Source organism: Diorhabda sublineata, chromosome 4 (assembly GCF_026230105.1).
Source record: "Diorhabda sublineata isolate icDioSubl1.1 chromosome 4, icDioSubl1.1, whole genome shotgun sequence".
Classification (NCBI taxonomy): Eukaryota; Metazoa; Arthropoda; class Insecta; order Coleoptera; family Chrysomelidae; genus Diorhabda; species Diorhabda sublineata.
Window position 1 is genome coordinate 1198819 of NC_079477.1, and position 15823 is coordinate 1214641.

Genomic DNA, 15823 nt, shown 5'->3' on the forward strand with positions numbered 1-15823 from the left:
ATTTTTGATTAAATAAAATTATATACCGGGGTTATGAAGAAAGTTATACGAGAAAATCTATTTCGAAATGAAACCGATTCAATTTGAAAATCGTCCGTTTCGAAATATTATAAATGAACGACTCAAATTGTATTGAGATACTACGAAAATCCATTTTTGATTAAATAAAATTATATACCGGGGTTATGGAGAAAGTTATAGGAGAAAATCAATTTCGAAATGAAACCGATTCAATTTGAAATTCGTCCGTTTCGAAATATGATAAATGAACGACTCAAATTGTATTCGGATACTACGAAAATCCATTTTTGATTAAATAAAATAATATACCGGGGTTATGAAGAAAGTTATACGAGAAAATCTATTTCGAAATGAAACCGATTCAATTTGAAATTCGTCCGTCTCGAAATATGATAAATGAAGGACTCAAATTGTATTCAGATACTACGAAACTTCATTTTTGATTAAATAAAATAATATACCGGGGTTATGAAGAAAGTTATACGAGAAAATCTATTTCGAAATGAAACCGATTCAATTTGAAATTCGTCCGTTTCGAAATATGATAAATGAACGACTCAAATTGTATTCGGATACTACGAAAATCCATTTTTGATTAAATAAAATAATATACAGGGGTTATGAAGAAAGTTATACGAGAAAATCTATTTCGTAATGAAACCGATTCAATTTGAAAATCGTCCGTTTCGAAATATGATAAATGAACGACTCAAATTGTATTCGGATACTACGAAAATCCATTTTTGATTAAATAAAATAATATACCGGGGTTATGAAGAAAGTTATACGAGAAAATCAATTTCGTAATGAAACCGATTCAATTTGAAAATCGTCCGTTTCGAAATATGATAAATGAACGACTCAAATTGTATTCGGATACTACGAAAATCCATTTTTGATTAAATAAAATAATATACCGGGGTTATGAAGAAAGTTATACGAGAAAATCAATTTCGAAATGAAACCGATTCAATTTGAAAATCGTCCGTTTCGAAATATGATAAATGAACGACTCATATTGTATTCGGATACTACGAAAATCCATTTTTGATTAAATAAAATAATATACAGGGGTTATGAAGAAAGTTATACGAGAAAATCTATTTCGAAATGAAACCGATTCAATTTGAAATTCGTCCGTTTCGAAATATGATAAATGAACGACTCATATTGTATTGAGATACTACGAAACTTCATTTTTGATTAAATAAAATTATATACCGGGGTTATGAAGAAAGTTATACGAGAAAATCTATTTCGAAATGAAACCGATTCAATTTGAAATTCGTCCGTCTCGAAATATGATAAATGAAGGACTCAAATTGTATTCAGATACTACGAAACTTCATTTTTGATTAAATAAAATAATATACCGGGGTTATGAAGAAAGTTATACGAGAAAATCAATTTCGTAATGAAACCGATTCAATTTGAAATTCGTCCGTCTCGAAATATGATAAATGAACGACTCATATTGTATTCGGATACTACGAAAATCCATTTTTGATTAAATAAAATTATATACCGGGGTTATGAAGAAAGTTATACGAGAAAATCTATTTCGAAATAAAACCGATTCAATTTAAAATTCGTCCGTTTCGAAATATTATAAATAATTGACTCAAATCGTATTCGGATACTACGAAAATCCATTTTTGATTAAATAAAATAATATACAGGGGTTATGAAGAAAGTTATACGAGAAAATCTATTTCGAAATGAAACCGATTCAATTTGAAAATCGTCCGTTTCGAAATATTATAAATGAACGACTCAAATTGTATTGAGATACTACGAAAATCCATTTTTGATTAAATAAAATTATATACCGGGGTTATGGAGAAAGTTATAGGAGAAAATCAATTTCGAAATGAAACCGATTCAATTTGAAATTCGTCCGTTTCGAAATATGATAAATGAACGACTCAAATTGTATTCGGATACTACGAAAATCCATTTTTGATTAAATAAAATAATATACCGGGGTTATGAAGAAAGTTATACGAGAAAATCTATTTCGAAATGAAACCGATTCAATTTGAAATTCGTCCGTCTCGAAATATGATAAATGAAGGACTCAAATTGTATTCAGATACTACGAAACTTCATTTTTGATTAAATAAAATAATATACCGGGGTTATGAAGAAAGTTATACGAGAAAATCTATTTCGAAATGAAACCGATTCAATTTGAAATTCGTCCGTTTCGAAATATGATAAATGAACGACTCAAATTGTATTCGGATACTACGAAAATCCATTTTTGATTAAATAAAATAATATACAGGGGTTATGAAGAAAGTTATACGAGAAAATCTATTTCGTAATGAAACCGATTCAATTTGAAAATCGTCCGTTTCGAAATATGATAAATGAACGACTCAAATTGTATTCGGATACTACGAAAATCCATTTTTGATTAAATAAAATAATATACCGGGGTTATGAAGAAAGTTATACGAGAAAATCAATTTCGTAATGAAACCGATTCAATTTGAAAATCGTCCGTTTCGAAATATGATAAATGAACGACTCAAATTGTATTCGGATACTACGAAAATCCATTTTTGATTAAATAAAATAATATACCGGGGTTATGAAGAAAGTTATACGAGAAAATCAATTTCGAAATGAAACCGATTCAATTTGAAAATCGTCCGTTTCGAAATATGATAAATGAACGACTCATATTGTATTCGGATACTACGAAAATCCATTTTTGATTAAATAAAATAATATACAGGGGTTATGAAGAAAGTTATACGAGAAAATCTATTTCGAAATGAAACCGATTCAATTTAAAATTCGTCCGTTTCGAAATATTATAAATAATTGACTCAAATCGTATTCGGATACTACGAAAATCCATTTTTGATTAAATAAAATTATATACCGGGGTTATGAAGAAAGTTATACGAGAAAATCTATTTCGAAATGAAACCGATTCAATTTGAAATTCGTCCGTTTCGAAATATGATAAATGAACGACTCAAATTGTATTGAGATACTACGAAACTTCATTTTTGATTAAATAAAATTATATACCGGGGTTATGAAGAAAGTTATACGAGAAAATCTATTTCGAAATGAAACCGATTCAATTTGAAATTCGTCCGTCTCGAAATATGATAAATGAAGGACTCAAATTGTATTCAGATACTACGAAACTTCATTTTTGATTAAATAAAATAATATACCGGGGTTATGAAGAAAGTTATACGAGAAAATCTATTTCGTAATGAAACCGATTCAATTTGAAATTCGTCCGTTTCGAAATATGATAAATGAACGACTCAAATTGTATTCAGATACTACGAAAATCCATTTTTGATTAAATAAAATTATATACCGGGGTTATGAAGAAAGTTATACGAGAAAATCAATTTCGTAATGAAACCGATTCAATTTGAAATTCGTCCGTTTCGAAATATGATAAATGAACGACTCAAATTGTATTCGGATACTACGAAAATCCATTTTTGATTAAATAAAATTATATACCGGGGTTATGGAGAAAGTTATAGGAGAAAATCAATTTCGAAATGAAACCGATTCAATTTGAAAATCGTCCGTTTCGAAATATGATAAATGAACGACTCATATTGTATTCAGATACTACGAAAATCCATTTTTGATTAAATAAAATAATATACCGGGGTTATGAAGAAAGTTATACGAGAAAATCAATTTCGAAATGAAACCGATTCAATTTGAAAATCGTCCGTTTCGAAATATGATAAATGAACGACTCAAATTGTATTTAGATACTACGAAAATCCATTTTTGATTAAATAAAATTATATACCGGGGTTATGAAGAAAGTTATACGAGAAAATCAATTTCGTAATGAAACCGATTCAATTTGAAATTCGTCCGTCTCGAAATATGATAAATGAACGACTCATATTGTATTCGGATACTACGAAAATCCATTTTTGATTAAATAAAATTATATACAGGGGTTATGAAGAAAGTTATACGAGAAAATCTATTTCGTAATGAAACCGATTCAATTTGAAAATCGTCCGTTTCGAAATATGATAAATGAACGACTCAAATTGTATTCGGATACTACGAAAATCCATTTTTGATTAAATAAAATAATATACCGGGGTTATGAAGAAAGTTATACGAGAAAATCAATTTCGTAATGAAACCGATTCAATTTGAAATTCGTCCGTCTCGAAATATGATAAATGAACGACTCATATTGTATTCGGATACTACGAAAATCCATTTTTGATTAAATAAAATTATATACCGGGGTTATGAAGAAAGTTATACGAGAAAATCTATTTCGAAATGAAACCGATTCAATTTGAAATTCGTCCGTTTCGAAATATGATAAATGAACGACTCAAATTGTATTCGGATACTACGAAAATCCATTTTTGATTAAATAAAATAATATACAGGGGTTATGAAGAAAGTTATACGAGAAAATCTATTTCGTAATGAAACCGATTCAATTTGAAAATCGTCCGTTTCGAAATATGATAAATGAACGACTCAAATTGTATTCGGATACTACGAAAATCCATTTTTGATTAAATAAAATAATATACCGGGGTTATGAAGAAAGTTATACGAGAAAATCAATTTCGTAATGAAACCGATTCAATTTGAAAATCGTCCGTTTCGAAATATGATAAATGAACGACTCAAATTGTATTCGGATACTACGAAAATCCATTTTTGATTAAATAAAATAATATACCGGGGTTATGAAGAAAGTTATACGAGAAAATCAATTTCGAAATGAAACCGATTCAATTTGAAAATCGTCCGTTTCGAAATATGATAAATGAACGACTCAAATTGTATTCGGATACTACGAAAATCCATTTTTGATTAAATAAAATAATATACCGGGGTTATGAAGAAAGTTATACGAGAAAAACTATTTCGAAATTTAACCGATTCAATTTGAAATTCGTTTTTCTCAAAATATGATAAATTAACGACTTTTTTATGTAAAAAATATTATATACCGGGGTTATGGAGAAAGTTGCGTACATAAAAAAGTAATACCGATCCAAAATACAATAAAATTTAACTCAATATTGTATTCATATACCGTGAAATAACATTTTTGTTACGAGAGCCAAATCGATGAGCCAAAACGAACTTAGAATGTACAATTTTCCATATTAGCTCATAGATATTTTTCAATTCCATTATCGTCTAGTGAATATTGCCCTTTATTCAATGTCAGGTATGCTGAAATACGGCAAAGGAAGTAGACATTCCGGTCAACAACCCCTGAACGACGTTTGCAGAGATTTACATTGCGAAAGGGAAAGATACACGTGGACGTCACATCCGGCACTCGAAGGCACCGTATGCGGCGACAACATGGTACGAAACATTCTTCCGTTCGTAATCACAGTCGTTTCCAATAATAACGGGGCAAAAAATAAAGAAAATTTCCGTTTTCCAGTGGTGCAGAGGCGGAAAATGCGTCCTCAAAGGACTGATTTTATCCTCGGCGTACACGTCGGCCACGAGGCTGGGCCAAGCGAACGGGGGATGGAGCAAATGGAAACGATCCGGCGATTGCGCTTCCGGTTGTCTATTCGGCGAGGAAGGCAGACTCAGATCGGGTAGTACCGGCATCATGGTATCCGAAAGGGTTTGCAACAACCCCAGGTAAGTAGACCGAATACGCGAAAAAAAAAAAAAAACTCGGAATTGATTCGTTTTGTTAGACCGCAAGGATCGGGAACCGACTGCGAGGGTCCATCGCAACGTCACTCAACTTGCATAGCCGAACAATGTTCGAACGTACCGAGGTTAACGATCAAGGAATTCGCCGATAAAATTTGTACTCGCGCTAAGGAAGTCGACGGCGATTTAACGGGATCGGGAATGCAAAAAATCAGTTCGGACGGTAAGTTTTTCGCCGATTCGAGCCAAATTTCTCATCGGCGATCATTTTTTCGCGGTAAGTAATCACCGGGGTTTAGATCTGCCCCGTATTTGTCTCTATATGGTTTTCTCTATTGTTTTTCCCCCTTTTGGACACAATTGAAACTCGATTGGACGACCAGAACGCACACGATTCGATAAATTACCGTCACTTGTCACTGACTAACCTAAATGTCATGAAACTTCGCTAGTTTTTTGACAGTTGGCGCGGTCGGACGACTTATTGAGTGACGCGTTTATTTTAGCCGAAGAAGCGTGCCTTGTTTGGTGTGAAAAACGTAACGGAAGCACCAGAAGTCGCGGATGGACGTTTCCGGACGGTACTACTTGCCAAATAAGAAGAAACCGATACGGGAAATCGAATTATTGCATCAAAGGTGCGTCCAAATGAAAATTTTTCGCGATTAAATTCGAAACGATTTTGGTTTTGTTTAGGTAGATGCGAAGAATTCGTTTGCGATCCTTTGGAGGAAGCGGCTTTCGCGCAATCTCCGGATTTTTGTCCGAACGATAGATTCGATAATGATTTGAGTTGGAGGACGGGTTTGAGGGGACGAGAAGGTGCTGTTAGATGGAAAAGTGCCAGCGGTTGTCATTATAATTGTATATCGCCCGGTTCGGGGATACGATTAGTCAAAAATAAAAAGTACAACAGGTCCAGTATTCAGTTATGTCGACCGGATAAATTTGTAAGTATCTATATCTATTATTCTCGGAGAATTACTTCATGCCGAACACACTATTTACTCCAATACTCGAAATTACATTGTCTAACGCTAGTTTCGAAGACCATCTTCAGACATCGAGACGATAACTTGGTTATACACACGTTTATTACTTACCTACTTAATTTATTTAAACACTCACGTTAAATACACTTAACTAATCACTATTTACTAAACTACACACTGAAATTTGTTACTATTCATTGATTTCGTCGCTAATACACCAGCACCTATTTATACAAAAAGGATTTCTCGATAATTCGGTTTCTAGAATGTAAACAACGAAAAAAATCTTCCATAAATTGATTCTATATCAATGACAGCAACATGCCTTTAAATATTATCGATTTTAAGTGTCTTTTGATTCAAAAATTAGTTTTTTTTAATCATTTTTTAAAGACAGATATAAAAATTTGACGTTTCGACTTATTTTAGTCTTTATCAAAATCATATTTTGTCTGTATTTAGAAAATTGTAAAAGAAACTAATTTTAAAACAGAAGAAACCTAAAATCGAAACGATTTAGAAGCATTAAATAATTAATACACTTAACTAAACACTATTTACTAAACTACACACTGAAATTTATTACTATTCATTGATTTCGTCGCTAATAACCCAGCACCTATTTATACAAAAAGGATTTCTCGATAATTCGGTTTCTAGAATGTAGACAACGTAAAAAATCTCCCATAAATTGATTCTATAAAAATCCAGAGCCTCCCACTAGTGATATCAAGCGTACCAACCGTCCTCGCAAAAACTAAATAACTAATAAAAAGACTGTCATTGGGAAAACAGTTTTATAGTGAAATTAAAACAGTTTTTTTGGCAGTGACTTGCAGGGGTGTCGATTTTTTTACTCACAAGTGTAGATATAGATCTTCTTCTTTGCTAAATCTAAATTTGATCAGTATAGTTATTTTTTTTATATACACAAAAGACTTTACAGTGTTCTATATTCTTTTCTCCAACGTGATATATTTTCAGGGGTGTAGTAGGGTGAAAACACCCTATCAACACGCTTCAATGATATGTTCTAAATACAAAGAAAAAGTGAGAAGACTTTCGGGTCTTGGTATGCAAATATCACCGGCAGTTGGTAAGTTTTCTGATAGGAGAAAATATTCAATTTGATCAAATCATTTTTTATGACAGAGGATCCTGATAGATCGTGTCGAGTAGCTTGCCAAGACGATTTCATTTCCCACAGATTTTATTTAGTCAACGGTGAAGACGGTTGGTTCCCATTCGGTACGGATTGTTCTAAAGGTATGGCCGCTACCAAAAAGGCGTATTGTGTCAGCGGAAAGTGCCTCGTAAGAAATATACTAAATCTTCTTCTATATTATCGAGTAATTTCATCTAAAATATTTTAGGAATTCGGTACCGATGACACGCCGCTTTCGGAAAGCGAATTTACTCTAGCTCTACTTTCTAGACCGAAGAGATCTTTGTATAATAATACCTCCACGAAGATCAGCATGAAACTGAATCAGACGCAGCTCGATGATATTATAAAAGACTTACACAGAATTCTATCAGGTAACAATACAAAGAAAAAATGTTTTTAACCTTATTGTGAAAAAACTTGAGTGAATCGATGTTTTTTTTTAGGTAATTTTAGCTCAAATGAATTTAATATAGATTTAAACAATCCAGTTCATGTAAATATGCTTGAAGATAAAAATATGCCTCAAAGTCATGTCCAGTTGTCAACCAGTGATGAATATGTAAATTTAGCTTAAATGCCAGCTCCTATTTTGTGATTTATTTTAGATAAATTGGTAGTTGGATAGTTTTTTTTTTAATAAAATTTTATATGCTCATGCAATTATTTATTTTATTATACCAAATATACTTACAGTGTTTGGGAAGTGCTCCTATTTACAATACAAATGATTATTTATTATCCTGACCATTGACATTGACAGTAATGACACATTTCTAGGTAAGTGACAGAATTAAATTTGTGTTGAAATTAAGATTCAAGTTGACGTTCTTATTATTTACGTTCTATGGAAGGTACGAAAAAATCGGATAGATACTTCAAATGTCTTTTATTGAAATTTATAAAATCACTTTCCAAAAAATGTTTTCCACACAAACGATAATTTAATATTGAGCATTGAATTTTACACAATTCTCCCCATTTAGAACACACGCGTTTCGGAAATTTAAAATGAATATTTATCTTGACAATTGACAGTAATGACACATTTCTAGGTAAGTGACAGAATTAAATTTGTGTTGTTGAAATTTAGATTCAAGCTGACCTTCTTATTGTATATGTTTTATGGATAATAGGCAATAATAAATCGAATAGCTTTATACTTCAAATGTATTTTATTGAAATTTGTAAAATCTCTTTCCAAAAAATGTTTTCTACACAAACGATAATTTAATATTGAGCATTGAATTTTACACAATTCTCCCCATTTAGAACAAACGCGTTTCGGAAATTTAGATTGACAATTGACAGTAATGACACATTTTTATGTCTTGTTGAAATTTTGATGAGAGTCGACTTTCTTATTGGGTTTCTATGGTTAAAAGTGATATTTAACTGTGTATCACACAATTTAACCTACTAAAAGTTGTCGAAAAACCCAATTTTTAATATGTGAACCGTCTAGAAGATATGTTGTTTGTGGTATAGTCTCAAATTTAATTATTTATCTATGGTTAAAATTAGAAAACGATTTTGAATTAAGTGAAATTGTGTTTGATCATAAATAGGACTAATCAAATATTTATTAAATGGTGTATAGAAATTTGTTTAATTGGTAAATAAAACACAATTTTTAGATAATATTCAGTTTATTTAAAATACAAATTATTAGATTTCGAATAGAAAATTAAAATTTTTTATTGTGCGATTTTTCAACTTCCTCTTGAATCTCTTGTAAAATATAATTCAATCTATTAGGATCAGCACAGAAGTACATCCATAACTGACGTTTGTAATTTTGCCATTTTGTAATATTTTCCTTCTAAAAAAATAAAAAAAAATTTATCAACATAATTAGAGGAAAATGCAAAAAAAAGTATTTGGCAGTTGACTTGTTAATAAAAATGCGTTTACCGAAGAAGAAACTATATTAATGGCGGATTTCACCGACTCCAGCTGCTTTTTTAAAAGATCCTCCACTTTACGTATCAATATTAGTAGATCGCTAGGTATCAGAAGTACGCGGTACGTCGGACCGCTTATCAAAAAATTTCGAAACACTTTGATAGATTCCCGTCTAAAAATCAAATTTACAACACACTTTTACTCATAAACAAATCGAAATACTCACAATTCTCGACCGGTTATTTTGAATTTATCGAAACCTTGTCCGAATAATTTCGATTCCAAAAAATCTATTTCTGTATGAAATTCCGAAACAAGTTCGAAAGCTCTGTTTAAATCGAAATTATTTTCATTCGGTGAAAGTATTTTTACAATGGGTGCGATGAATCTTAGATTGATTCGATTATTGTTTGAATTAAAATTATCGATGATATTATTCATTTTTTCCTTAAAATAATTCAATCACTGGAAATGGAAAATTAAACAATAATTTTTTACTTACAGTCCTCGTTATACAGTTATTCATATCTTTATTAATGTAATTTATGGTTTTCTTAAATAAATTTTTATAATTCTCCAAATCTTTTTTTTCTTGTTCATACATTGTGTATAATAAATAATAATGTGCCAACATTTCTCTCAAAGATCCTTCGAGTTCTTCTAAATTCTTTAAATGGGCCCTAAAATTTAATCATTCCACAAAAATTTCTAAAAGATATCGGAGATGAATTGAGGGAAAAGGTATCGGAAGAAGAAGAAGCAGTTCGAAAAAGAAATACGAGACAAAATCAGCTTGGAATAAAACCTTTTATCCCCTGTTATAATCATAATAATGGAAGGAATGTTACAGTATGTAACTTGTAGTAGAAAATGTTTAAGGAATGTTGAGGTATGTAAATTATAATAGAATAATTAAATCCAAGTGCTAATAACACTAAAAAAACATTTCATATGTTTCCACCTGACTTAATACAATGAATTAATATAAAAATTGTGATTTACCTGTGAGATTCTACTTCTTGTTCAATGTATTTCAATTCCACTTCAGCTATTCGGTTATCGGCGAATTTTTTAGTTGCTTCCTCCAACATTTCACATAATCTCTGTTTCGTTTCCAATTTCAAAACTATAGTTTCATTCAACAGGCTGAAAAGGGATAATTGCAACGAGTAGAATAGAAATCGTATACCTTACCTTTCATCGCTGACCAAAACCTTATCTATACATATATCTTCCAAGTACGACAACTTCGCTTTTATCTTTTCGATTTCGAATATTTTAGCTAAATATCCACGGCGACTTTGTAGTATTCTGCCGAAAAAAAATCATAAAATGTCAAATGTAGTGCTTGGGTTTTGAGGTATTACAAAGTTGTTCATTTTTGCGATTTTTAGGGACACACTGTATACAGTATATTATGATTACTCACCGATGTTTCATATTGACTAAATCGTTAGCAATTGTATCATCCATTAAGATTGTTAAATGTAAATTACTTCCTCGAGATTTATCTACTATTGTCGATTTGAATAAATAAAATAAATTATTAATTTTTTCTTCGTAGCAATCAATATTGAAATTGTTTATAAAATTTGGAGATGCACTCTACAAGCACAATATTTCATTTCACTAAATTTGGTAAAATAATTTTAAATACGAGAGTTGTCCATAAATTAATGTTCCGAAGAAGCTGTGGACCCTAGGAACGTTGTTATGCTAGATTTTGCCAGACTGGCGTGTAGCTTGGCTCCCTTTCTCCCAGTTCTCTCTTCTACAAGCTGTTTACAACGTTTATTCTTGTCTTGGTAGCTGTGAAAGTTTGAGCTTCCATTTAAGATCCTAATTATACTCTATGATTAAACTCTACACAACTCACATATAAAAGATGCAAAAATGTAATGATCTGAAGACGATTATGTCGTAAAATTGAAGGAAATCTAAGCTTTCCAATATTTAATGTCGATAAACATGTTTTTTATGGTGAAAATTCGTTGGGGACTTTATTTTATGGACAAACCTCGTACATAAAAGGTTCATACATTCGTATAAGTAACCATGAGAAACACAAATAGTTTTTAAAAAACGCATTTTTTTTAAATTTTAATAACAAAATTATTTAAAAACGTCCTGTTTCATAATAAATTCTAAACTAGTCCGAAATTGATGACTTACTTCAAAAATAATGATATTAAACTATTAAAATTGTGATAAAAATGAAGTATCTAAACAAATACGATAATACAATTAATTATATTTATTAGTAATAAGAATATTTGCAATACTTACGTATTCAAACTGGTTTAGAACCTTTGTATACTTCAATAGTTGATTATGTATCATCAAATTAAAATTATCTAATTTCTCACTTAACGAAAAACATTTATTTCGACTATTACTCAATTTAACAGAAGATTCTATTTCTTCTTTAACTTTTTTTGTCAATTCTTCAGTAAGTTTTTGCTCCAATTTCCTAAAATATACAAATACATATAATATTTATCTTTCAAGTAAATTCAATAAAATAAATACCTATTTTTTTCTATCTCTTCATCAAGTTTCCTTTCTTCATTTCGAGCTAGATACAAATCTTCTTCAAGAAATTCTAATTCTATTATATTGTAATCAACGTCGAATATACCGGGATATAACGTATCTAATTGCTCTTTTTCAACTTCCAATTCATCATTATTTAATGGATTATCTATGGAATTATATCTAAAATAATGCAAACAAAGTAGTAATAATCAATTTTATATATTTATTGTGTTTACTCTGCTATTTCCAGTGGTGAAATATAATTATGTTTGGAAAGTGAAGTACACATCCAGTTTAATAAATCTTTCACATTGGCATCATCTGAATCAAACCATGCTTTCACTACGTTTGGATTAAGATTACAAAGTTTGACGTTTAATTCGTTTAAAACTCGTAATAGATCATCTTCTCTCATGTTCGATGTTAAATCCATTTTAACTCGGCTGTTTTAGACCTAACAACTAAAAACCAGTTTTTAAAAATTCAAAATAAACAACTGTCATTGTCTTCTTCTTTTTTATTACCGTCAAATCTTATTCTTACACATATTGCGGCTGAGTATATTTTTTTTTCATTAAAATTTTTTAACTTTTTTAATTTTATTTAACCTATAGTTTTCCAAAACCGTAAATTTTGATCCGGCTTTTATTATTAATATTATTATCGAAAATCACTGATCAATTTTTTAATGAAATAATCGATACGAATTTACCCAATCGATTTTATCTAAAACCCATAGACCGTATAGTTACATGCAGTGGCGCACCGAGAATTTTTATTTGGGGATGGTTTGGGACCTAATGTGACAGACAATTGCAAAATTTTTTTCGAACCCTACGTCCAAAAAGCTTCCGAAATTGTTTTTTTGTTCATTATTAAATATTTTCAGGTATATTCCAGTTATTTTAAATTGGATACAAAACAAATACCAAATATAGGCAGAAGATCATTGTCTTTATTGTAGAATTATTAAAACACATTTTACTTAAAAACGAAATTTACTTTATAACACTAAACTTGAGATATTCCCTTACAATATGATATCTAGACAATGCTTATATGGCTTTAGAGCCAATTGGTTCAATATATTTTCATCATTTAGTGGAATGTCTGGATGTACAAACTTCAAAATGAAACCATTTAGTTTATCTTCGCCAGTAGATTTTTTCAAATAAGTACTTAATTTGATACGCAAAAATACAAAAAAATTGATTCTTGAAAATCAAATTGGCCAAATAACGTCAAGTAAGAGTCTAAAAAATAAAAAAAAAGAAGAAGATAAACCGTTTTTATGAATTGAATCTAATTGATTAATACAGATATTAGGCGAAAAGTTTTTATAAAGAATTAAACGAGGTAAACAGTGTTTTATTAAATTTTAATACATGAATTATGAATGATAATATTTGAGATTAATTCTTATTATTTATATTAAGCTGAGTAGTTTGGATTAACTACAGAAACAGGATATTTTATAGTCACATTTTGACGCGGCCATTTTATCATATTTTTCATTATTAGAAAGTAAGTAATTTGAAATTTCTTTTTTTTTAAATATATATATTAAGGTTTTAAAAGTGATTCTCTAGTTTAAGAAGTAACTTCAACATATTTTGTATGCAAAATATATGTATTTTCTTTTGTATTAATCGAGGAGAAAGAAAAGTCGAAAAAGAAAATAAAACTTTTATTACAAATTCATAATACAATGTTATTATTGTTTTAAACTATCTATATTGCAATTAATTACAAAATTTATTCACAGTTTATTGCTAAATTTACACGTATAAGGAGATTTTGGGTAACTTTCATGTATAGAAAATCACACATATTGTAGTCAACATTTCATACTTAATATGTAATTATTAGGTTATATATAAAAAAATCTTTCCATAACAACCCTTGAATGATAAAATCAGATCACATTAAGCACTGATTTAAACATAGAATCATTTTTTATGGTACTTTATATTGTTAACTGCTTGTGCTTGTGGAAAAAAAGAGATTATTAGACAGTGGTGGATTTACAGAGTCATTGTCATTAGAATACTCATATTTTAACTCCTCTACTCACCTTTGTAAGTTGATATCTTGATTTACAATTATCCCAATTACATTTTTTATCAATAAAATTTCAACTTTATGATTTGCTGGTTTCTGGTAAGTTCCTCGATTGTTTTCAGCAAAGATATTATTTCAATCTTGATTTTTGTGGCTTTTCAATACACGATTTCATTAATTATATCGTCGTATGAAATCTTTTTCAGTAGATATGATTCTGTGCATAAAAGAGCTAAAGGTTTTAACTTTTCTTGACTTAAAGTCGATCGTGAATATTTCTTCGCTGTTTTCAAGCAAGAAAAGCTTCTCTCACTTAAATAGTTTGTCGCCGGTGGACACAGATCCATACGAAGTGCTATATCGAAGTTTGGATGAATGTTTACTTGAATCTGTTCTTTAATGATCCGGAACTTTTATTGAAATCCGTTCAAATGAAATGTAGCTTTGAAAGTATGTTCTTGAACAGGGCAAGTTTTCATTATTTCATTACAATAGATGGTAATAACTCAACTTTTGAAATGTGCCGCCTCTTGAGGCAGCCTGCTGATACATCCACTACTGTTAATGGGCAATGGACAATGACAAGAAAGTCGAAAAACAATGTACACACGTCACCGTCTCCTTTATACTCATTTTTTATTTAAAAATATTGGCACTTTATTAAGAAATAATTTACAATATAAAAATATATATTTAAAAACTTTTTATATATGTATATATATAATTACAAATCTTTAACAGATAAAGTGTTACAATAGACAATTATCATCTTAAGGCACCAAAATATCAACATGGGTCCAATTTTCGAAGCATTCGATGCACAAAAAAATAGATTTTCCCAAAATTGGCTATAGTATATTTGAAAAATTAGAAAAAGCCTAAAACATTATTAAAAAGGAATATCTAAAAATTGCAATCCCATCCAGAAACATCGTCCGGTGGAGGATCGTCCGTATCACGTGGGTAATTGTCAAAGTTTGATGAATCTGTTACGTTTTGCACCCTCGGGACTATAGGTGGGGTTAGAGTTCTATTAACGAGACCTTCCCAATTAAAACCATCAAACCACCTACAAAAATTTATTATACAGTGTGTTTGTTTATGTTAAAAGCAAAAAATTGACATTTGACCTACTACATTCATTATAACTACCGTGTTAGTAAAATCGATAACAAAAATTTTTGTTTGTACATACTTATGTTTCTGTATATCGCTAATTCCACCTTTTTGATAGCCCAACCTTTCAGCCGGATTATCCCTACAGAGCCTCTTGATTAGAGCCTGTGCGTTTCTTGTTATAGTTCTAGGAAAGTCAATTTGATCGATACCTTTCAAAATAATATTATAGGTTCTCATTGGATCCGAACCTGAAAAACCAGAATTGTTAATATAAGAGGGGCGTTGATAATTATTTTGATAAAAAAATATACAAAATTTTGTTGAAATCTATCGTTGTATGTCAAGTTGTAAATAAAAA

At 30.1% G+C, this 15823-nt stretch overlaps 3 protein-coding genes across 10 annotated transcripts in view; 1 reads left to right on the top strand and 2 right to left on the bottom strand.

The window, feature by feature from the left end:
- The window catches only part of LOC130442958 (A disintegrin and metalloproteinase with thrombospondin motifs adt-1-like), a 43173-nt gene extending 34665 nt beyond the window's left edge, over positions 1 to 8508 (top strand). For both annotated transcript variants that reach the window (XM_056777374.1, XM_056777375.1), the window contains 9 exons: positions 5237 to 5379; positions 5462 to 5670; positions 5730 to 5911; positions 6195 to 6326; positions 6385 to 6638; positions 7665 to 7776; positions 7833 to 7993; positions 8054 to 8219; positions 8292 to 8508. In XM_056777374.1, coding sequence (XP_056633352.1) covers positions 5237 to 5379; positions 5462 to 5670; positions 5730 to 5911; positions 6195 to 6326; positions 6385 to 6638; positions 7665 to 7776; positions 7833 to 7993; positions 8054 to 8219; positions 8292 to 8422 — 1490 coding nt within the window. In that variant the 3' untranslated portion in view covers positions 8423 to 8508. The remainder of the gene's footprint in view (positions 1 to 5236; positions 5380 to 5461; positions 5671 to 5729; positions 5912 to 6194; positions 6327 to 6384; positions 6639 to 7664; positions 7777 to 7832; positions 7994 to 8053; positions 8220 to 8291) is intronic.
- Positions 8509 to 9304: 796 nt separating this feature from the next.
- LOC130442638 (uncharacterized) lies at positions 9305 to 12807 on the bottom strand. Of its 2 annotated transcripts, none has more exons than XM_056776934.1 (10): positions 12522 to 12807; positions 12280 to 12465; positions 12037 to 12220; positions 11180 to 11355; positions 10945 to 11061; positions 10753 to 10896; positions 10253 to 10430; positions 9977 to 10197; positions 9760 to 9922; positions 9305 to 9667 (listed from the first exon to the last, which is right to left on the bottom strand). In XM_056776934.1, the coding sequence occupies exons 1-10, from the start codon at positions 12716 to 12718 to the stop codon at positions 9533 to 9535; spliced, it is 1701 nt and encodes a 566-aa protein (XP_056632912.1). In that variant the 5' UTR covers positions 12719 to 12807; the 3' UTR covers positions 9305 to 9532. The 2 variants fall into 2 exon arrangements, with proteins under 2 accessions (XP_056632912.1, XP_056632911.1); XM_056776933.1 differs by having other exon boundaries at positions 10945 to 11064; positions 12522 to 12758.
- Positions 12808 to 13964: 1157 nt separating this feature from the next.
- Positions 13965 to 15823, bottom strand: part of LOC130443486 (cGMP-dependent protein kinase, isozyme 2 forms cD4/T1/T3A/T3B) — a 93734-nt gene continuing 91875 nt past the window's right edge. For all 6 annotated transcript variants that reach the window (XM_056778149.1, XM_056778150.1, XM_056778152.1 and 3 more), the window contains 2 exons: positions 15542 to 15713; positions 13965 to 15415 (listed from right to left, as the gene is read on the bottom strand). In XM_056778149.1, coding sequence (XP_056634127.1) covers positions 15250 to 15415; positions 15542 to 15713 — 338 coding nt within the window. In that variant the 3' untranslated portion in view covers positions 13965 to 15249. The remainder of the gene's footprint in view (positions 15416 to 15541; positions 15714 to 15823) is intronic.